The 22,229-nt window shown below is 39.4% G+C and overlaps 1 protein-coding gene across 1 annotated transcript in view; it reads left to right on the top strand.

The window, feature by feature from the left end:
- dock5 (dedicator of cytokinesis 5) overlaps nt 1–22,229 on the top strand; it is a 67,703-nt gene that overhangs the window by 18,724 nt on the left and 26,750 nt on the right. Inside the window, exons 9-25 of the mRNA XM_008417532.3 lie at nt 356–437; nt 2,675–2,804; nt 4,510–4,582; nt 10,763–10,905; nt 11,094–11,219; nt 11,343–11,467; nt 13,344–13,442; nt 14,775–14,847; nt 14,978–15,081; nt 15,314–15,494; nt 18,399–18,496; nt 18,582–18,671; nt 20,855–20,955; nt 21,068–21,202; nt 21,326–21,437; nt 21,722–21,792; nt 22,035–22,141. Coding sequence (XP_008415754.2) covers nt 356–437; nt 2,675–2,804; nt 4,510–4,582; nt 10,763–10,905; nt 11,094–11,219; nt 11,343–11,467; nt 13,344–13,442; nt 14,775–14,847; nt 14,978–15,081; nt 15,314–15,494; nt 18,399–18,496; nt 18,582–18,671; nt 20,855–20,955; nt 21,068–21,202; nt 21,326–21,437; nt 21,722–21,792; nt 22,035–22,141 — 1,850 coding nt within the window. The remainder of the gene's footprint in view (nt 1–355; nt 438–2,674; nt 2,805–4,509; nt 4,583–10,762; nt 10,906–11,093; nt 11,220–11,342; nt 11,468–13,343; nt 13,443–14,774; nt 14,848–14,977; nt 15,082–15,313; nt 15,495–18,398; nt 18,497–18,581; nt 18,672–20,854; nt 20,956–21,067; nt 21,203–21,325; nt 21,438–21,721; nt 21,793–22,034; nt 22,142–22,229) is intronic.

Here is a 22,229-nt window from a genome sequence, read left to right as displayed (position 1 = left end):
ATAAACGGCATGGATTTCTATGAATTTTAATATTGCAAAACTAAAAATAAAAGCAAGAGTATGAACACGGCTCGACTGAGGGAGCATTAGACACCAATTAAGACAATAAGCTCGACTCATTAATTTTTAAGAGTCGAGATTTTCGGAAAGCTCTGTTGGGATCTACGAGATGACATGGTTACTAATCAAACAGCGCAAGTAGTTTTAAGATTTATGTGATGCATGTTTTCTGTTTATCAGGTGACGGGAAGGAAATTATGAAGAATTGCTGCATGGCCTGCTTCCATTTTTCCACTTCTTCCGATGGCTCAGATAATGCGCTGTCTAACTGTGATTCCTATTTGAATTCATGCAGCGAGAACTTCCTGGTGCGCTGGGACAGTACGGGAATGCCTAAGGAAATTGAAAAACTCAACAACCTGCCGGCCTTATTCACGGTAACTGAGTCTCAATCTGCTGACTGTGTTCCCTTGGTTTTAAAGATGTAAACAGTCGGAACCTCATCTGAAAGACTATTTGTTTCTGGATCGCTCGAAATTTAATGACAGTTTTTGTAAATTACTCACTTTCATGGATGGCTTGGTCAATGAGTTGTGCTGCTGCCATTTTGTTGTATTCAGAGAGCCGGCAGTTCTGGGAAAACGAGCAGCGGAGCTACCAGGAACTGGAGTTTTGGAGCAAAATCAAACCCTTTCCATCAAAGGCACATGACGGTTAATTATTTCTGTCCTTCGAATTAAAAAGCGAGACACTTGCAGACTCTCCAGACACAAAGTGGAATGTTTTCAGTATTTACTTCAACGTACAGCTAACAAAACCCGCAAAATTCAGTTTCTGAAATAATTACTCCACAGGATTTACACTCAATACTTGGTTGGAGTTCCTTTTGCATGAATTAAGCATCAATGCGGTGTGGCATGGAGGTGATCAACCTTCTGCTGAGGTTGATCACCTCCATGATCAACCTCAGCCAATTGTCAAATTCTTGACAATTCTTGACAAATTGTCAAGAATTTGTTTCTTGACAATGAAACAAATTCAGTGTGGCAGTCGTTTTAGTTCCCGCTCTAAAATGAAACCAGCACCTCCTTACGGCTCGTCGGCACGGGGGAAGCATGAAGAAGTGCTGTCAAATGTCTTTGTGCGCTACTGCTGAGATGTTGGACTCCATAAAGCCCAGTGGGCCGACATCCACTGATGACACGGCTTCTCAAAGCATCACCGTTTGTAAAAAAACGTCACGTTGGACATCAAGCAGTTTAGATTAATCTCCATCCTTCCTCCAGATGCTGGGACCGTGATTTCCAAATGAAATGCCGTTTCATCTAAAAAGAGGGTTTTGAAGCACAGAGAAAAAGTTGTCGTTTTTCTCCTCGGTCCAGTTGAGACGCTTCTAACCGTCTTTTTTTATGAACACAAGAAACTCAGCGGTTGTAGCTCACATCCTGATACGTCTGTGTGTGTGTAGTTCCTGTTGAAGCCCTCATTCCAGATTCAGTCCAGATAGTGAATTTCTCCCTAACAATTATATGGATGATCTTCTCAAGACTTGCATGTGTAGCATTATTTTCAGCCATCATTTTTTCTTCCATTCAACTTTCCGTTAGATTCAATACTTTGTGAGCAGCCAGCTTTTCATCATAGCTCATCAACGATTTGCCTTTCTTGTGGAGAATGTCTTTCGAATGGACAAAGTTTATTTTCCAAGATGGCGCCTTCTATTGGCCTGTGTCACTTTCTGCCAACACATTTCAGCACCACGTGGACAAAATTGAGGACTCTAGTCTCCTTTCTCTGTGACAGAATTTCACATTTCAGTTAGCTGCCAGCTGTAAATGTCTAAATTAGAAACCAATGCTTAAGATGTGTCACCCTGTATGTAATAAATCAGCTACCTGCACTGCATCCAGAAAGTATTCACTGCGCTTCACTTTTTTCACATTTTGTGATATTGCAGCCTTTTGCCAAACTGAGGTAAATTAATGTCTTCCCTCAGGTCTTCATTTATAGTTGCAAGAAAGGAAATAGTTCTGGATTTGTTAGCTTATGTGACAGTCGGTGAAATAAACACCATTTCTGGATTAGCTGGCCATCATAACTAGCTAACTGTTAGCCGCTAATTATGCTAAAGTTAGCGTCCACCAAACCTGAAGCGGCCAGTTGTACACTGAACAGTGTCAGATCTGTACAAGTACTCTACTGTTGAAAACATTTTTTAAATGGTGTGTTTTTACACATTTATTAACAATAAAAAAAACAAGAAATCACATATATTCAAGAAATATTTTCCATATTGTCAAAGAGGTTAATGTGATACAATTTGGAACAAGGATCTAACAAAATGTGGAAAAAGTGAAGCGCTGTGACTACTTCCCGGATGCACTGAATGTTTTACTTTTTGTACCATATTACTAAAGTATAGATTTCTATTATTTTCTAATTTATTGAGATGCAGCCATATATAAACAAAGGCTGAGATACTAAAACACAGACTTACCTTCTCCCAGCAATTACGCCGTGCTTTTGTCCTGTAACCTTTACCGTCATGTCTGCATCTCTGACCATGTCATCGTTCATAATAAACTATCGATGACAGGAGAAGGTCACTGCCTTTGTATCTAATGTACCTCGTATGTCACCGCCAATCAGCTCTGTTTGCCTTCCTCACGTCCAGGACCTGAGCAGCAGCGATCTGATGAGGCAGCGGCTCTTCCTGGTGTGTCAGATCATCAGAGTGGGCAGCATGGAGCTCAAAGAGGGCAAAAAACAAACAGGTGGCTTACGGAGGCCGTTCGGCGTCGCTGGTGAGCAGCTAATATTTCTTCATAATCACCGGTAATAAAAGCCCCCTTTGTTTTTGTTGTCACGCAGCTGCAGAGGTTGGTTCTTTTAAGACGCACGAATGAAAGATGGAGCAAAAACAAAAAGAAAGAAAGAAAAAGGGGAACACCTGTTTCCTGACCCAGAAAAGGCTTTTGCTCTGCCCTGGCAAGAGAGTTGGTGGAAACTGGCTTTTAGGCTCCGGCCAGATGGTTAGTGAGTTGAATGAGAAATGGTTTCCTCCAGCTCTTAAGCAAATGGAATAAAAATCTGAGTGTTAGTCGTAGCCAGGAAAAAGGAAAGAAACAACAACAAAAAAATAAAAACGCAGCCACACTGGCAGCAGAACCGGGAGGAATTTAGACGAATTTATCAGCTCAGGAGATCGAGAACTCCTCAATCTGTTTAGCTACATGTGCCAAGTAACTCTGTGGTGTTCACCTTTTTTTTTGTCCTACAGCAGCAAAATCTCATACTGAGAAGTCTCATCTTTAATTTTGTTTAAGGTTCTTGGCAAAGTTGCCAGTGATGCAGCAGAGTACCCCCCTGCTGTTAACAGATTCCCCAGCCTTTGTTTTTGCTAAAAGGGAAGAACTTGGTCTTCTTATGCAGCATTTCACAAAATCGGAACGTTTAGAGAGATGCATCTTCAACCATTAATCTTTAAATCACTTCTCTAAATCAGAGGTGAACAAAGTTCAACCTGGTGGCTGTTTGTGGCCCCCGGAGTGATTTAAAAAAAATACATATATATTGATTGACTTTAATCCAAGAACGATGTAATCTTACCCCTCAATCTAGGTGATTCATGTGCATGGAAACTTTTTTTATTTTTTCATTAGAGCAAAATTATTAATGACTAATTAAAATCTTTTTATAATGAAAAATGCTAAGTCCAGCACAATATATTAATCTATTTTGTAACCAAGCTTTAATATTAAATAGGACCACATCAATTCACTGATTTCTAGTGAAAAATGTGACTTTGATGCACCTAAAATCCTCTTAATTTGTTAAACTTGGCAACTTAAAGCTAAATTATTAGCTTAATCAAAGTAAGCATTATACAACATTTTAACTTAATAACTCTGGAAACTTGGGGTGAACTTTCTTTTTTTATTTTATTTTATTTTTTACATTTCCTTACATATAAAGATCTGCCTTACTGGAATGACATGTTTGTTTTCCCCATTTTTAGTGGCTAAAGCACATTATATTAATATTCCATGGAAATAATCTTATAAAAGTCATGCATTAGTTGTTAGTTATGCATTTAGTTCAAATGAATTGTTAGATGGGTGTTGTATCACTGGTGATTTTGTTAAAAATTGCTTCTTTTTTTTTTAACACAGGATAAAAAAAATTGTTTGGTAAAATAAAAGTGGACTTCTTCTAACTATTTTCATTGTGAGATTCCACCAGTGCAATAAAAGACAAGTTATTTTTAAGACTTTTTACACATCTGTATGATGGATGCCAATAAATGCAGCTGGCACTGTAAGCTGGGAAAGTTCCTCTTGTAAAAATCCAGAAAAGTGTTCCTAGATTTTTTTTGGGGGGGATGGAGCTTCTGAGCTAATAAAAGCAAGAAAATTGAGTTTTCTTTTGTTTTTTTTGTTTTTGTGTGTGTTTCTACTTGAAAAGTGTCCAAACCCCGCTGTGATCCCTCCGATGTGTTTATCGTTGCAGTGATGGACATAACAGACGTCGCCCATGGCAAGATAGACGATGAGGACAAGCAGCACTTCATCCCGTTTCAGCAGTGAGTCTTCTCATGTTGTCATGCTTCATTTATGTGATGCCACCTCAATGAAAGAAACTTGTACATAGAAGTCAGACTGGTGTTCCCCCTTTGTTTCCATCTTTTTTTTTTTCCAATCATGCTGTTTTTAAAGAAAGAAAGAGCTTCCCGAGTGTTGCGGCTCGTCATAGGCCGACCGGGCTTTCTTGGCTCGTGCACAGCAGGAGGGATCAGGATGGTGTTTTCACAGAGATCTTAGATGGAAGAGTCATAAACACAGCCTGGTTGATTCTCGTTATGTAAACCAAATTTCGACTGCATTGAACTGCGGTTTGTTTCTCTTCACTGCTTCGTAAACGGGCTGCATTCCGCCCTGAGAACCTCCAGACAAACAAACATGTTTTATTAGCCAAGACTATAACTCTGGCTCTATCAACTGCTTGGGTAATTGTTTTAAATATTACATGTGTGTAATTTTCCTCCGCCGTCGAACTGAAGCGGTCTTTGGAGGGTTGCATGCAAACAAAGACCGTTTGGTACATTTTATCTCTTGCGCAGAGGATGAATTGAAGCCGCCGGATCCTTTGTTGGTCTTCTCCTGCCGTGACAAATGAATTTCTCTTTCATTAACAGCCGGCGACTTATTTTGCTGTCCTAACAGCAAATTGGATGGTTCGAAAATGATTCCAGCAAAAGGTCACGCAAAATGAAATTTTTGAAAAGCTAAAGAGTGGGATAACTGGGAGCACCGATATCTACTTGATTGGGTGGTTCTGAAACGCCGCCGTGCTTCTGAAAACGTCTCCAAAACCCATCAAAGTCATTATCGACCGCCGGGTCAGCTGTGCTGCCAGCTTTTGTGAGAAAATGTGTCACAAACGAGCCACAATGCTGAGCTCTGTTTTGAATTTACGCCGCCTCCTGTGTGTTATGTGTGCGCACTCACTTCCTGATTTTAACCGCATGAGGCTCCCTCTGGTTTTCGTATGTCCTCATCACGACTCGTCGCACAGAAGAGAAGCTTTAAAATTAAAACTAGTTTCACATGTACAGGGATTTGGAAAAAGTATTCAACCCGTTTGAGTTGGTAACATTTCTAACATTAAACAACATATGTGACCAGTACACATAGTGCATTACTACACATTAGTGCATTATTGTGTTGTTGAAGGATTTTTAAAAAAATTATTATTATTTAGAGTTTGTATTATTGTTCAAAAGGCTGCACAGTGGCGCAGTTGGTAGAGCTGTTGCCTTGCAGCAAGAAGGTTCTGGATTCGATTCCCGGCCTGGGGTCTTTCTGCATGGAGTTTGCATGTTCTCCCTGTGCATGCGTGGGTTTTCTCCGGGTACTCCGGTTTCCTCCCTCAGTCCAAAAACATGACTGTCAGGTTAATTGGCCTCTCTAAATTGTCCCTAGGTGTGAGAGTGTGTGTGCATGGTTGTGTGTCCTGTGTGTTTCTGTGTTGCCCTGTGACAGACTGGCGAACTGTCCAGGGTGACCCCGCCTATCGCCCGGAACGTTAGCTGGAGATAGACACCAGCAACCCTCCCGACCCCACTGAGGGACAAGGGTGAAAGAAAATGGATGGATGGATGGATGGATAGATTATTGTTTAACATCTGTTCAGCACACAAAATTTTTAACTTCTTTTAAACATATTAATAAACTGGAAAGACCACACAAATACATTTTGAAATTAAAATCTGAGAACATATATTGTGTTCTGCTCTGCATCCCTTAAATAAAATCCGGTGCAACCGACTGCCTTCGGTATTTACCTGATTGGTCTGTAGAGTCCACCTGCGTCTCATTTAATCAAAGCATAAATTTAGATGTACCGCAAAAACCTCAGAGGTTGGGTTGAGTACAATACGCTGCAAAACCACAAAATCGTACCAAGTGCTTTTGGTCTAGTTTCTAGTGCAAACATCATAGTACACACTTGAAGTAAAACTAAAAGTAACTTGACAGCAAGATAAAAGGGGATGTTTTAAGTCAATACTTTCTTACTATTGATGAAAAGAAAAGTGCTTGTTCCATTTGCAGATAATTTCACTTTTAACATGGGAAAAATATTTTCTTTTGTAAGTGAAATAATCTGGCAGTGGATCTAGAACTTTTTCATCAATATTAAAGAATTATTGACTTAAAACATGCTCCTTTATCTTGCTGAAAAGTTACTAGTAAGTCAGTTTTTGTCTTATTTCAAGTGTACTAGGATATTTTCCTCAAAAACTAGACCAAAAACACTTGGGTCATGCAGAAAACTCTGGTGAGATTTATGCAGATTTCGGGAACACAGTAGCTATAATTCCATCCAATTGCCTTCCAATTTTTGAGCAAACTTTTAAAATGTAGCCAAAAAGGAAAAAACAAACAAAATGAGAATTTGCCACATTCCAACGACTCAACAAGGGAATGAAAAGCATAGTCTGACCAGATGTTGATGGTAGGTGTGGCTCTATAAAACGATACCCGTAAGATGAACCAAACATCTCAGACCAATGAAGAGTCCGCTCTTCTGTTTTAGACGTTTGGACTTTGACAGAACCCATCAGTGAACCGGAAAATGTGTGATGTTATAAATTATTCTGCAAATGTGTTCCCATCTCCGCTGTAGTGCATTAACTCTATTTTGGAAAAGCCAAAAACCACCACAAGCGAGCGTAAAAACTCAGAGCCGCTCCTGTAAGGAAAGGCCAGAGTGTACCGGTTTAATCGACATGCACGCCACCCTCACGATAAAAACTTCATCCTGAAAACAGCATCACCTCTGCAACGTATAGCGGTGGCAGCATCATGATGCGGGGATGCGTTTTATCGCCAAAGAGATGGAAGCAGACACTCAGGGATGCACTGGGATGGTTTAGCATCAAAGCGTATTCATTTATTAATTCCTGACCAAAATTCAACTGAGAACCTGTTTCAAGTCCGCATGCAAGAAGAATGAGCAAACATTTCAGTTTTTAGATTCACAATATTGGAAGAAGTTTTCCCCCAAAAGTCTTGCAGCTGTAAGTCGAGGAGGTTCTGCATTGGGTCTGAAACATGAAACATCCCACAGATTTTTATTTGTAGAAACATTTGAAAGCTGTGGTCTTCCATCCAGGTCACAAATTTGCATTTCTTTGTGTTGGTCTATAAGGTAAAATCACTATAAAATAATTTTAAATTTGTGTTTGTAATGTGACAAACTATGACGCTCGATGGGTATGAATATTTCAACAAAGCGTTATATCTGCAGTGTAACAAATGCGCTGTGTGCACAACCATTAGGGAAGTTTTATTTCAGTGCTAAGCGTTAATACACTCGAAGATTAAATGGTTAGCAAAGGAAATGTGACCATTAACATTCTCGGAGGGAGGATATGTGAGTTCACAATTCTTTGGAAACTTTCAGGATGCATCATTTCTCTCAAATAAATACAAGACTTAAGAAATTCCTTCTTGCTAATTTAATTAGAGAAAATCGAACAAATGAACTCCTCAGGGTTAACTAATGAACACTTTAGACATCTAAAGAATGTGAAGTACTCAATGTAGCCTCTTTCTCTTTTCTCCACTAACTGGATTTCTTCCATAGTCGTATTTTTGTTCAGCTGTCCTCCTCTAAAAGGTGAACTTTTCCCCTTTTTTAAATCGTATGCTTCTGAAGAAGTTCACTGACTCCATAGATAGTTCTGTTGTTTTTTGAGGCTCTTACCCAGCTGGCTGATTGGTCGAGTGCCTTCGCGGAATCGGTGTTGCGCTGTCTTGCTTAAAAAAAAACAAAACAACAAAAGTGCTGCAGACTTCTCTATAAGTCTTGATTTCTAACCTAAAAAGGTCCAACTAGTTAATCTTCAAACTTGATGCAGTCTTAGTTTTAGTGGTTTTGATCCAAACATGAGTCCATCCTTCTGGTCTATCCAGCCTTTCCAACTTCTACACATTACAAGTCGTTTGCATTTCTGAACAACTTTTCAGCGTAAGGTGTTCATTGTAGTTTTATGTCGACTTCTTCTTAGTTCTTTTTCTTCTCCAAACATATTTGTACGGCCTTGTTGAGGATTTACAACCGAACCTTTGGTTTTTGGGCTTTCTTTTTTTTCTTTTGATAATCATGGCTTAAGAGCTTAGTCATGTTAAGAATGCTTCAACCTTCTAAAAATACTTTTTTAAATTTAAGTTTTCCGTGCTTATTGAATCCCATTTCTCCTTGCCGGAAGGTTTTTAGGTGTTGATTATTCTACGTCGCACCATTCTTGTTGCACAAACACACGTCACCCGAACAACAATCCCACGAGAATCGGATTCAGTGTAGCTTGTAAAATTTCCTCAGACATAATGAAGAGGTGAACTACTCACCTGCTAAATATTTATGCACACGGTGTAAGAAATAAAACAAAACACACACACACACACAATGGGGGATTGTACAGTAATGAGGAAAGATCTGTAAGCACACAGGATTTTATCCAACCTGAATCTGACAGCTCTTGCAGTACATAAAAACCTCTTAGCACGTAAATGCCCGTCCTGCATGTTTTTTCCTTTCCTGTTTTCATTTCGTTAATTCAGTACAGTGCTTTCCGCCTTTTCCCCTGCGTATGGATAGCTGCTTGGTTTTTTCGTTTTGTTTAATTTGTCTGGGTCACAAACAGGAACACAGTAAGCATTGCCTAACATTAGTTGGATTACATTCATTTATTTCACATGCAATCTAAAACGTAACAGACGCATTCATTGACACAACAGACACACTAACCAGTGAACCACGACGAAGTGAGCGGTGAATATATCATCGGACGGTTCTTTGATCTTGTTCACAGACGGTGACGACGGCAAGCGAATATGTGGCCTCTTCATTTCACAGTTCATAAAACATTTCATTTTGATAATTGGAGTAAGCCAAATATCCAACATTCGATGACTTACCCCTAAGCTTCTCGTTCAAAATGACATTGAGTACATAGCTAATTAGACAAATGGCCAAATCCAAGTTGATAACCAAGATTAGCTGGTACGGTACGGGATGTCTGTGCTCAAGAGTTTGAGTTTGACTGCAGATTGTGGGGAGTCACGGCGGTTTTAATGAACACAGATGCCATCTGATGATTTTAGGTAGTGAAATTAGATTAACAGCAGCCATAATTAATAACTTGTCATTATTAATATCTCTGTCTTCATAGAGCATATATGTTTGTGGCGTAGGAAGAAAAGTGCCAAAAACAAAGTGAAGTGAATTGAAGACTGGAGGCGTTACGCCACCAACAATCTTCCTGAGTGAAGAATGCATGGAGAATGGAACAATTTATCTGCACGTTACAAAAATAAAACATTTTAAAAAGCATAAATATTATAGTAACCTTCTGCAAATGCTGTTTTTTTCCCCTTTAAACATCTTTTGCTTCCTATCTTCCAGTTTCTCTACTGAATGCAATACATTGATACATTATGTGTTGTCAGTGCATGTTTCTCTCAGGACGTTTTTTGGTGGGACACCGACACCAAGCTCAATTTCTTGTGTAAATAATTATCCATTTCTATATTGTAAATACCTGGTCACTGCAAATGTGACAAAAAAATTCATAGCACAGCGTTAGCATAAACCGCTGTGACGTTTTTATGACTGGACTTGATTTAGGAAGCGTGGATTAGCCGTTAGCTTCAGACGATTAATCCGAATTAACGCAAATGAAAGAATGTCAACAGAATTATCTTTTGCAAAGAAGGTGTTTATAAGCAGTGACCTCACTTTAGAAATCCTGAACTAAGGTTCTCACTCAAAGTTCACTGAAGTACTTCGCTAATTTGACAGGTGGTTAAATCCAAATGGATAAGTAAGATTGGATTGGTGTGGATTATACATTTAAATGTTTGTGTTCAGAGTTGGCACTTGATCCAGATGAATACATTTTGCAGCTTTTCTTATTATCACAAATGCAACTGAATGATTTTTAACGAGATGCAGCAAATTGTTTATTTTTGTCATAAGCAGTTTCACGTCTCTTCAGTGGCTTTTGAGTTGTTTAGCATTTCTCTCTTGCATTCAGCCGCGGTAAACTGCATGTTTGGAAGCATAACGGCACACCTTGTCAGCGGGAAGAGGGAGCCTCTCGTCTTCTGCGAGTCTCTGCCGTCCATTTCTTTGTCACCTGTCGGAGTCGGCGGCGGCTGATTTAGTTGTTTTCCTCATTCCGAAATGTCTCCCCCAGGATAGCCATGGAGACGTACATCCGCCAGAGGCAGATCATCATGTCTCCGCTCATCCCGTCCAGAGTCATAGGGGAGAATGAGCCGCTCACGGCTGTCTTCAACAAAGTCATCGCCACGCGGGAGGTCAATCATAAAGGCCAGGGTGAGGCGGAGCGATCACAGACCAGGGCTCTCCCCTGTGGTTTTTTTTTTTCCCTTTCTTTCTTTCTCGAGGGTCACTCTAAATGAACCCTTTTGTTTTGGAGTAAAGTTGACATCAGTGTGAGGGATCTGCGAATCGTACCCTTTTGGTGTCTGCCTCATTGAATTTCCTTACATGCCGTCCGCCAGGCCTGTTCGTGACCCTGAAGCTCCTCCCGGGAGACCTCGCTCAAGTCAGGAAGGACTTCCCCCACTTAGTGGACCGCAGCACGGCCATCGTCAGGAAAATGGGCTTCCCAGAGATCATCCTCCCAGGTGGGATTTAAAGCTTTTGTTGCTGGGCATTGATCTAACGCTCGCTCTGATCAGAGAGGTGTGTGGGCGTGCTGCGAATACCTGGCCCGTCAACCTAATGATCTCCTCTTGTTCCTTCTCCAGGAAACGTTAGGAATGATATTTATGTAACCTTGCTTCAGGGAGAGTTTGACCGAGGCAAAAAGAAGACCCCGAAAAACGTGGAGGTCATCCTCAGTGTGCATGACGATGAAGGCAATCCGATGGAGGTAAAAACGTCTGAGTCACTCTTCTGTTTTTATTTGAAGTGAGGCCTTTTTTTGCGTGCTTTTATTCAACCCTCCTGTTACAAGAAATTACTGTGCGTTTTTTTTAGTAGGCCAAAGTAGTTCATTAGTAGGGACATTCGGTTTTTCAAAACCGTATCTTCAAAGTCTAAAAAGTGTGTTGAACATTTCTATTAGGGAGTTCCTGGTACATTATATATGCATGTAGGTGAGAAAAGGCTTGCAACCAGGTATGCAAATTACAGCTGCAGTATGTAGCTAAAAAAATGTTTTTTACATATTTGTTAAAACTGTCACTTTGCCGTGACAGTTTTACAGATAATCTGTATAAAAAATAAATAAATAAATAAAAATCGACCTCCTTTGCCTCTAACTACACCACTCGATCAGAAACAGGAAAAGGGTCATGGCACTGTCAATCATGCACATGTGTGCGCTGCTCACACCCTCTGATGTCCTGCAGCTTCTTCCTGAAAGCAGAGCCTGTCACCACTGGTCTAGCTAGTTAGCATGGCCGCTGCTGACAGCAGATAAACAGTTTCCTGAAATGTTAAGTCGTTTCTCTGCCGTTAGCACATTTAGCAGCGTGTACGATTGATTGACAGCTCTAAGACCCTCCTCCTGGCTCTGATCGTTTTTGATCAGGAGCGTTACAGCAACAGTATCACTGGGTGAAACCAGACGATCTCAACCTCTTCACATCATCTTTCTCATGTTACACTGTCATGGCATATTTGTTTATGTTAAAATATGTAAAAGAAAGAAAGAAGCATTTTTTATAAAATATTTCATATAGCAGTTTTAATGTGCCCACCCTGAAAACGTCATCCATGTGGTGAACCACAGCATTCGTATTTGCAGAGGCATGGAAGCTGACGCTACATATTAGATAATCCCGGGGGGAAATCCTGTTAGAGGCTGTAAAATACTGTGATGGAGGTTCAGCATGTCCTGATCCAGGTCCAAACCTTAAAAACCAATTGAGAATAAATGGTGGCACTTGAAAATTGGATTTCCCGTCCAGTCTGATTGAGATTTCGAAGTGTTTTGCAAAGCAGACTCTGCAAAAATGTCTGTTTCTGGATGTCCAGCGACTTCAGCAAATGGTGGCTCTGCCAGCTGTTAACTCAGGGAAGCACAAAGGCCTCACTTTTCAGATTTTTATTTGTGAAAAACTGAAACCATGTCTCCTTTCCCTTACATTTTAAAACAATGCATTACTTTGCCTCTGTTTATCACATAAACCCCAATAAAATACACTGAAGTTCATAGATGTAAGAGGAGAACATTTTCACAGGAGTCGAATACTTCTGCTGTGCTCTGTGTCAGTGTTTTTCATTGCACAATAAATTTGTGTTCAATATACTTTTATGCTTTTTCTCTACAATCGTAATGGCTGTAAAGGAGTACCTGTTATATCTGGTTAATAGTTGGTGCGTCTGCTGGTTAATGTTTAATATGGATGCGTCATTATGTGAGAAGCTTCATTTATTTTATTTTCATGACCTCATAGTTCCAAAATTAATGACTCAGGGCTCCTACTTCAGATATCTTCTGTTACTTTAGTGACGGTAAGTTTGTATTTCACCAGACGATGGAAAGGAGGAATGAATAACCCAATATTTCAGTCTGAATGAACTGCTAGCATATGCACTTTTCTGTGCTAATATTTTTTCCCCTCCCCAACAGGTTTATGTCCCTGGCTATGATTCAGATTTTTTAATATTATGTGCATATATTTCTGTCATATATATATTTCCTTTTTTTTGGTCAAAGCAGATAGATATCAAACGCAGCACTAGCGAAAGCTCTCATGGCGTTCCCGTCATGTAAAACTCCTCTTTTCAATTTTCGGCAGAAAGCGATATTTCCCGGGGCCGGCTACGACGGCATAACGGAGTACAAGTCTGTCATTTACTACCAGGTGAAGCAGCCATGTTGGAACGAAACGGTGAAGGTAAGCTCATCTGTCAGGAACGGCGCTGCACTCATCACACAGACTAGCTGCTAATAAACGCAGATCAGCTTTATCAGCTCTCCCATTAAAGAGGTTCAATAAGCCTCGAAATCAAATTAATCTTCATAACTGCTGGTAGTTATCTAGATTTTTTTAAAAAAAACGTCCTAATATTTTAAGGAGTTCCTGATGTTTTGCACTCTAAAAACTGACCCAGAGCCTTTAGAGAAGAATCACACGTCCTCCCCTGTCCTCACTTGAAGACCTTTTCCACAATATCATCTTCGTTTCGGAGCAAATCCACATGGAGTGTTGCTGGGAAACCGAGTGGATCATATCCAGTCGGTTTAAATGGGAGCGGCAAAAGCAAACGAGGTGGATTAGCAGTGCTGGTCAAAAACTGACGGTGTTGTCCAGGATGTGTTAAATATCATCTCTGTGGATATTGAGCTGCTGGCGTGTCACGAAAGTCATGTGACTTTTCATGCAGCAGCAGTGTCTTCAGTCAGAGGCCTTTTCAGATTTGTTGGAAAACTGACTGCTACCTGACATCCTCAGTGTCTCTTTGAAGATTCTCGGATGTTAGGAGTTGTGGGAACATTTCATTTTCCTTTTGGGATGAATAACATATTTTTTAATTGAATCGGAATAGTGACCCCAAGACGAAATCTTATTATACACGTATGAAGCGACAACAAAAAATTAAATTCAGATGCCATTCCTTCCTGCTTAGCAGTAGGTTTTGATGAGCTTCAGGAGATTTTTCTTATATCTCTCGCCATCCTCACTGTGATCCATGGTCGCAGCGTACATATGGGTCAGCGGAGTAGCCAGGGGCCAAAGAAATTAGCCTCAGTGTGATGTGATATTTATGTGCAACAGGAACGGAAAGACATGGATTACTCTTTGGTATTTCTCAGGAACTCTGATCATGTTAAAGTATGAATTTAAAAATATATCTAAATTTGATTTTTGATGGGAGTTTTTCAGACTACTAATAATTGCGGCAAAAAACTGATTCCTTGGCATAGGATTTTTTTTTTTCCCCACCATGTGAATAACTCAAATATTAAAGATTTCTTTTTCAGTGTGATATTATAGTACCACAATAAAACATTGAATTTTCCCAAATCTTTAGCACATGTGGCAACAGATACAGCTGGTACTGCACTTCATGTTCCCTTATCCTGTTTGCTTTTTCTTGCTTTTATTAATTTTTTGGGATACCTCCGTGTAGCCAAATAATTCTCGAGAGAAAACATGTGTTTAATGTTCCCGTCATACCAATCTGACACCTTTTCGTCTATTGTTTTCCCCCCACGTTGTTGCAAGGTGACAATTCCCATTGAAGATGTGTGCCGCTGCCACCTGAGGGTGATGTTCCGACACAGATCCTCCCAGGACTGTAAGTTACTCTTGTGTGTGTGTTTTTTTGTTTTGTTTGTTTTTTTCCTATGGCAGATCCTGCCACCATGTTAAGCATAGCTTTGGGTGAATCCGCTCCTTCCTGTCTCACGCTCCTGTGTATCCTTCAGCCAGGGACAAATCAGAGAAGCCCTTTGGCATGGCGTACGTCAAGCTAATGAGAGGAGACGGGACCACGCTGAAAGACGGCAGGCATGAGCTTTTCGTCTACAAGGTAGCATTCCAGGACGGCACTCGAGTGTTCGCATCATAAATTCACAGAGCGTAAAAGATGAGCGTGATTATCCTAATTATGCAACGGGGTGTCATGAATAGCTGCCCGTTGGCAGGTGGATTATGCGCGGGCCTCTCTTTTGGTCAATAAATATGAGATTACATCTCCATCGATCAATGTGCTTCATTATTCATCCTTCACCTTGTTGTGAATTTATTTTTATTTTTTTTAGGTTGATGTGAAAAAGGCAGACGATGCAAAGGTTTATCTCAGCCTGCCGGCCACCTCGGCCGAAGTGGAGCAGATTCAGAGGCAAACCGGGAAGCCGTTCCACCATTCAGGGGTTATTCCAGTGACTAAAGACAGCTTCCAGATCGCGACGCTCACCTGCTCCACTAAACTCACCCAGAATGGTACGGCCGGACTCATCTCTAATTTTACCTGTGCTGAAGTGGCTCGGTGGTGATCGACAGGCGTTCTGTCAGAAATACCAAATGTGGGCTTAGGATTTTTTTTCTTTTTTTTAATTTATGGTGGGATAATTTGGACAAGGTTTCTGCAAGGTCTTAAACTTTTAATCACGTCAATATTTAGTTAGGTCTTAGATTTGCTTTTATTAATTTTCCATTTACTTTTTATATTTGAGCAATACTTTGCATGAATTTTTCATGTTCTCGCTGAAAAATGTTGGATCTATGTCACTTTGATAAAGTAGGAGACACATTTGTAGCCTTTTTTTTAGACATGTTTGAGGAGAGTCTCTTTTTTATGACTCTGTGCTCTATATAATTAGAGAAAACATGAATGTACTTTTAATAAAAGCCATAGCAACAGCATAGAGGAAAGTTTGAGTGCTTTAGACTCTTTTTTTTTTTTCAAACCTCATTTACTTCACAAAAGCAGCAACCAGTAACCAGCTCAAATGACCTTCAGACATTCTGTGAAGGACGGCAAGAGAAGCTGCGACCGCCATGCAGATCTCTTTAAAATGCTGGCAAAACGATGTGAGTTGCTAATAATACGCTGACGCGACAATGTTACCGGCTGCAGGTTTAATTAAATTTGTATTTAAATTTCCGACGTTTAACAGAGTTAGCGTAATTGAATTTGTAACAGGCGACCTTCAGCTACGCAGGATTGAAGGAGGACAGGAGAAGTTGGACCTGGACGTAAATGGTTGAAGCTCAAAATGCTTCTTTTTTTTCCCCAAGCAGCGGTGAATCTCAGGAAGAGAAAAATGTTAAACATACAGTGCTGGGAAACGTTGTGTGCCCTCCTACTGATTTCTTCTGTTTTGGATGGTTTGTCACAATTATAGAAAGCAGTTAATTAATAAATTAAATGATCCTTTTTGTCGACTGCTTTAAAGGAAAGAGTCTTTCTAAAACGTTCAGCGTATCTTTTGAAACCTGCATTTGTTCTCTGAAAGTACCATTAAAGGTCTTGAAATGTGTTTAAGAAACACATTTGTTGCATTTCTCCTGTATTTTATAGTCATTCTTTAGAAAAACCGCCCGCTAACGATTCTGTGCTAAAGACGCATGTTGCCATTTTTACAGCGTGAACATCCACAGCAGGGGATTTTTATTTTTTTTTCCTCAATGTGACTTAGATCAGGTATTACAAGATTTAGCAGAAGGTAACTCACCGTTCTTAGAAGGTTTCCAGGGAAATGTGACTGAGTCTGGTGGAGGAGAGAAAGCTTAATCCTGCTGCTGCTGGAATAGCAGATATTTTTCATGTTTTTGAAATAACTTATAAAAATAAATTATTATTTTCTATTAGAGCACATGAGAAAAAATGTAAATAAGGAGACTTTCTCACTCGCAGTTCTTCATTATGATAATCTCTCAAAGTTTTCCTTTAGATTTTGTTCTGTCATGACCTTTTACACCAGGTCATATTGTGCAGCAGTTATAGACTTTAAAAATTAGCAGAGCTGACAACTGGAGCACAGAAGGGGTGATAAGTCTAGAAAAAAAAGATTAAATAAGGGAGGAAAAAATCATCCAAAAATCCTGACAGAAGGTGTGAGAAAAGCATCATACTTTAGTCGATTAGAAACTTTGTGCTTGAATAATTCATAAATTAGTGCCAGGTGGCTGAAGAAGCAAAAAAGAAAACTCCAAAAAATCTGTATAAAAAAATAATAATTGGATAAATTATTAAATATTATATCCAACCAAACTTTTACTTTAATGATCACAATGAAGCAGGATTCCTTAGTTAAATAATTATGACAGGAAAACTTCTGCATAGCATATTCTGAACTTCACACGGTGCAGCAGCAGAAGTTGAGAGACGTCAGAACTGCGTTTTATCGGTGAAGAAACACGTCAAGACGCTCGTTTGTAGTGATTTATATAAAATCTCAGCATAGATTGAATAAAAAAACAAATGCAGTGTGTTTTTGCAATTTAGCAACATCCACGAAAACCAAAGCGTTGTAACTTTGCAGCTCCTTGTTTAAATGAAGAAAAGAGAAACATGGAGGCAGAGGAGCGCCACGCTTCCAGATCTAAAAAGGTCATTTGTGGAAATGAGGAGAAAATCGCGGTTCTATGACGGTGTGAGCATGCAGGTGCATCTCAGTAAATTAGAATATCATTTTTTATAATCAAATTCAATAAGTGAAACTATATGACATTTTTCTGGTGATTATTTCTGTTAGTTTTGATTATATTGGCTTACAACCAATGAAAACACACTTTTCTCCAACAAACAAACAATATAAGATCAATAAAAGTGATTATTAATGCAGAAATGTTAAAACCTGTGCAATCATGAAAGACTGCAGTCGTAACACTTGTTCAGCAGTCATTGTCTGTTTCCATAGTTATAGGGTAAGTAAGCCACTAAAGAATCTTACATTTAGGTATAATAATGGAAGGTTGAGTGGAAGGAAAACGTGACTTTGAAAACGATAATATTGATGCTGTAAATCATGCAAAATGAGCAACAACAAACATTTAATTAGCTATACTGCACAGTGCATGTATTCGGTATTAATTTATAGATATGCACTTTTGTTTACAATCATCCTTTGTGAGATACAAAGGATACTTTAAATATTCATATTAATCCTAAGTCATTTGCTATTTAAACAAAGTGACTTTTTTTCCATTATTCCTACCCCAAAGTTTTTCTTAGATTGTCATTTCAACTACATTCAACAGAAACTTAACTTGAACACATTTTATATTTAGTTCACATATCCCTTGGTTATGCTGCTGTATTATAAAAACTCAACTATTTCAAGATCCTATCAGTGCCTCTACTTGACTATTGATGTCTTTTGATTTTGTTTTTTTCTGTAGTGGATCTGCTGGGTCTGTTGAACTGGAGGTCCAATTCCCAGGATCTGGACCAAATCTTGCAAAGGCTCATGGAAGTGGAAGGAGGGGAGATTGTTAAAGTAATTTCTTGCATGTGCTTAAATAAAAGCAGTTTCCTGCTCTGTTGAATGGCATGTGTGTAACATGTTCCTGTTTTGTCCGCAGTTTCTCCAGGACACTCTTGACGCTCTGTTCAACATCATGATGGAGACTTCAGAAAAAGACACCTATGACACTTTGGTGTTTGATGCCCTGGTTAGTCCTTAATGAAGATGCAGGATAAGTCAGGGGGAGGAAAAAAGTTCCAGCTGTTAGATAAAGTATGCAGATTTTCTCTTAGATGTTTTCCTTCCGCTCCTTACGAAGATTTAAGGCTAAAGTGTAAGGCATCAAAAATAGATTCTTCCTATGACCTCAGAAAGCAGTTGTCTTGTTTCTACAAAGCGATGTGGATTTAAACTTCTCTTTCAGCCTTTTTCCCCCCCTAAATCTTGCATAGCAAGTTTCCTGCATTTTTCATGTAAACAGCTGAATGCCTCCAAGAAGAAAAAGCCAGAAAATGGTTGTTGTCAGCTCCATATTTAAATGATATCATGCCCTCCCCCCTCTCGTGGTGAAGGCTGCCTTTTGGCTGCAGCTGCAAATTTGGCGATTCAAAGAAAAGCAGAGAGCGCGTTTGCTTAATCACATTACATGCCACTTCTCTGGTGAACCCTTACCCTTAGTGTAAAGCAGAAGAAAGAAAGACGCTGTTTGAATTAGTTCCCCTCTTTCATATCAGAAGAGGTGTGAACACGTAAAGCCAACCTCCAGACTTATTGACACCTTAACATCTTTTATAAATGTAACATGATTTTAAACTAAAAATGGTTGAAAACACAAGCTTTAAAGTACACACATTTATTAAAAACTATTTTGTTAAAATTGCCTCTTTTTTTTTTTTTTTACAAAATCACCTGTGCCAATCTTACTAATGCTAAAATGCATTTGTTTTTGAAGAGAATTATGCAGTTCATGTTTGGTATTTTAGACTCTTAGAGGTGATCAAATGCATCTCTAAGAATGCGTTTGATAGAAAATCTTGTGAAGCACACCTTTAGTTAGTGCCTGATGGGAGGCTTTGAAGCTTATGCTAGCTTTAGCATCAGTAGCGGCTAACAGCCAGTTCCGGGATTCTTACAAATCATTTTTATCTTGCCAGTCACGCTGTCATTGTTTATTATTTTTCTCAAAATGGAGAAAAATACACAGATACAGAAAAAATGTAAAAGTTGTGGAGACTACATTGTTGCTTCTGTAACAAAGTGTTTTCCGCTAGCCCAAGTAGCAGACTTCATTAGCCAACGCTGTCTAAACAACTAAGCGACTAAACACCTACTTACTTTCTTACTTCAAAACAAACCTCTGAAACATAGCCACAGGTGATGATGATTTTATTGATCTTCTCATGGAGCCAGCAGTGGTAAAACAGTTTGGGCAGCAAAAGAAACAATCGTTGCTATGCTAACAGTTGTACCGATAACATGAGTCCGTAATGCCAACATTATAATGGCTTTGGTACTTTTAAATGTAATACATGCAGTAACTTAAGTACTAATAAATCTCACTTCACCTAGTTAGATGTTTGTTTTTCAGGCAGTAACATTTAGCCAATAATATAAGTTAATCAGTAAAGTTCTTTAAAAATGTATAAAGTCAAATATATCATAAATAGGACTGTGCCCCTTGAAAACATACTATTTATATTTTTTGACATAGTCGTATTTTCATTTATTTTGTAATATGCTGCACTCATTAAAAGTTCTGGGGCCAAATTAAGAATTATTTGTTGAACAAAATCTAGATTGACATGTCACATGCCTAGTCATGTGACCTAAATTTATTATACAGTTATTTTCAAAATGACTAAATGTCATTTCATTGGCTCAAAAAGCACAGCATATTTTGCAAAGTCACTGTTATTGATTTTGTTATGTAAAACGGTTCAAATTACTTAATTGGCAGGTATTACATTTTTGCTTGTTATTACATTATTGGTTGCTGCTTGGAATTTGGAAGCTTGAAAGTTTGCATAATTCTACTTTTACATATTCACCAAAAAAAAACTGAAATGATGTGCAACGCAGCCTAATGCCCAGTGTTTTTATTTTTTACGGTGGAGGATCTGTGATGCTGCAGACCTGTTATTAAATAAAAACAGTGAGCATCTTGCCAGAAAGCTGAAAATGAGCCATCAATTTGGCTTTTTGTGATTAACCCCGACCCTGGTAAAAGAACTGCAGTATATTTTTTGTGTAAAATTGTGCGAAAGTGATAAAAGATAAATTTAGGACTCTGTAGACATTTTTACACAAGTTGGCCGTAACTGTGGAGGATGGTGTACATAAAAGACAGATTTTTATTCATTTATTTTTTACCGTCTTTCTGTTTATCACCAGGTATTCATAATCACACTTATTGGGGACATCAAATTCCAGCATTTTAATCCCGTCCTGGAAACGTACATCAGCAAGCACTTCAGCGCCACTTTGGCTTACAGGTGAGTTCACCTGCACAAGGTTTTCTTTTTTGCTTCACTCCTTCAAATTAGCAGGGAACCCCCCCCCCCCGCACCCCCCATCCCTAACAGCAGGCTTCTCCCTTTTTCTCAGGAAGCTCACCAAAGTGCTAAACTACTATGTGGGCCATCCAGAGGAGCGCTCCCTGACAGAACGGCTCTACACAGCCCTCAAAGCCCTCAAGTATCTGTTCAGGTTCATTGTACAGTCCAGAGTCCTCTCCTTCAGGTATGTGGGGCATGAATTCATTTTGCATTGAAATATTTTATGAAGGAGGGCTGTCTGAAATGTGGTCTGGTTTCTGAAAGAAAAGTCTGGTTTCCTTTTCATTTATTTATTTATTTTTTAAAGATTTCCCGAGAACAGTGAAGATCCAGGCGCTTTCTCCAACTCCATACGTTTGCTCTTCTTGTCTTTCAACACGCTTATGGACAGACCTCTGGACGAGGGAGTGAAGATAAAGGTAAAGTGTGCAGTTTATGCTTATTTTCTGTCTGTTTTTGACTTCTGCATGAAGAAGTCGGTAATCAATAAATGGCACGAGCTGAAAGCACCTCATGCCATTATGGCTGTTATTGAAAAGTTGTGCAACTGACAGCACTGTGAAGAGAACTCCCTGTGGGCGCTTTCAGTAAATCGAGGGAAAGCGCTGTTTGTTTTACTAAAGAACAAAAAAAAAAAAAAAAGAGTAAACCTCCCCAAGCTCCAGTCTGATGCTTTTCTTTTTTTTTGTTGTTGTTGTTGCAGGGGGCAATATTGAAATACCTCCCCACCATCATTAATGACATCCAGACTGTGTTTGATCCCGTGGAGCTCAGGTAACTCTCCAGAGGTTTTTGCGCGACAGGAAATGGTAATTGCCTGTCTCAGCGCAATTGATTATGCTTACTTCAGAGTAAAGGTGTTATTCTAATTCTCGGCACTGTAAAATCAGGGGTGTCCTGTGTGTGCTCCTCATTAGCTCTCAGCAGCGACTATAATCACAACTTGTGAAAGTGATTTGCATTGTGATTGTCACAGCAACCTCGTTCCTCCGTTTTCTTCTTCTTCTTCTTTGCAGCGTTCTCCTTTCAAAGTTCATCGAGAGCATCCCCGACTCGCAGTTTGTGCGTCAGAAACTGGGCTGCATGTGTAAAATCATTGAGAGCGACCTTTTCAAGCAACCAGGTAAAGTTTTTTTTTTTTTTGAAACTCCAAAAGCACATATAGGCATTTCAAACAGAATGAATGAGGTGGGGGGGGGGGAAAGAAAAGC

This window comes from Poecilia reticulata, chromosome 9, assembly GCF_904066995.2.
Source record: "Poecilia reticulata chromosome 9, P_reticulata-male-v2, whole genome shotgun sequence".
NCBI classification, from domain to species: domain Eukaryota; kingdom Metazoa; phylum Chordata; class Actinopteri; order Cyprinodontiformes; family Poeciliidae; genus Poecilia; species Poecilia reticulata.
The sequence above is the reverse complement of the archived record's forward strand: the minus strand, read 5'-3'. Positions and strand labels throughout refer to the sequence as shown.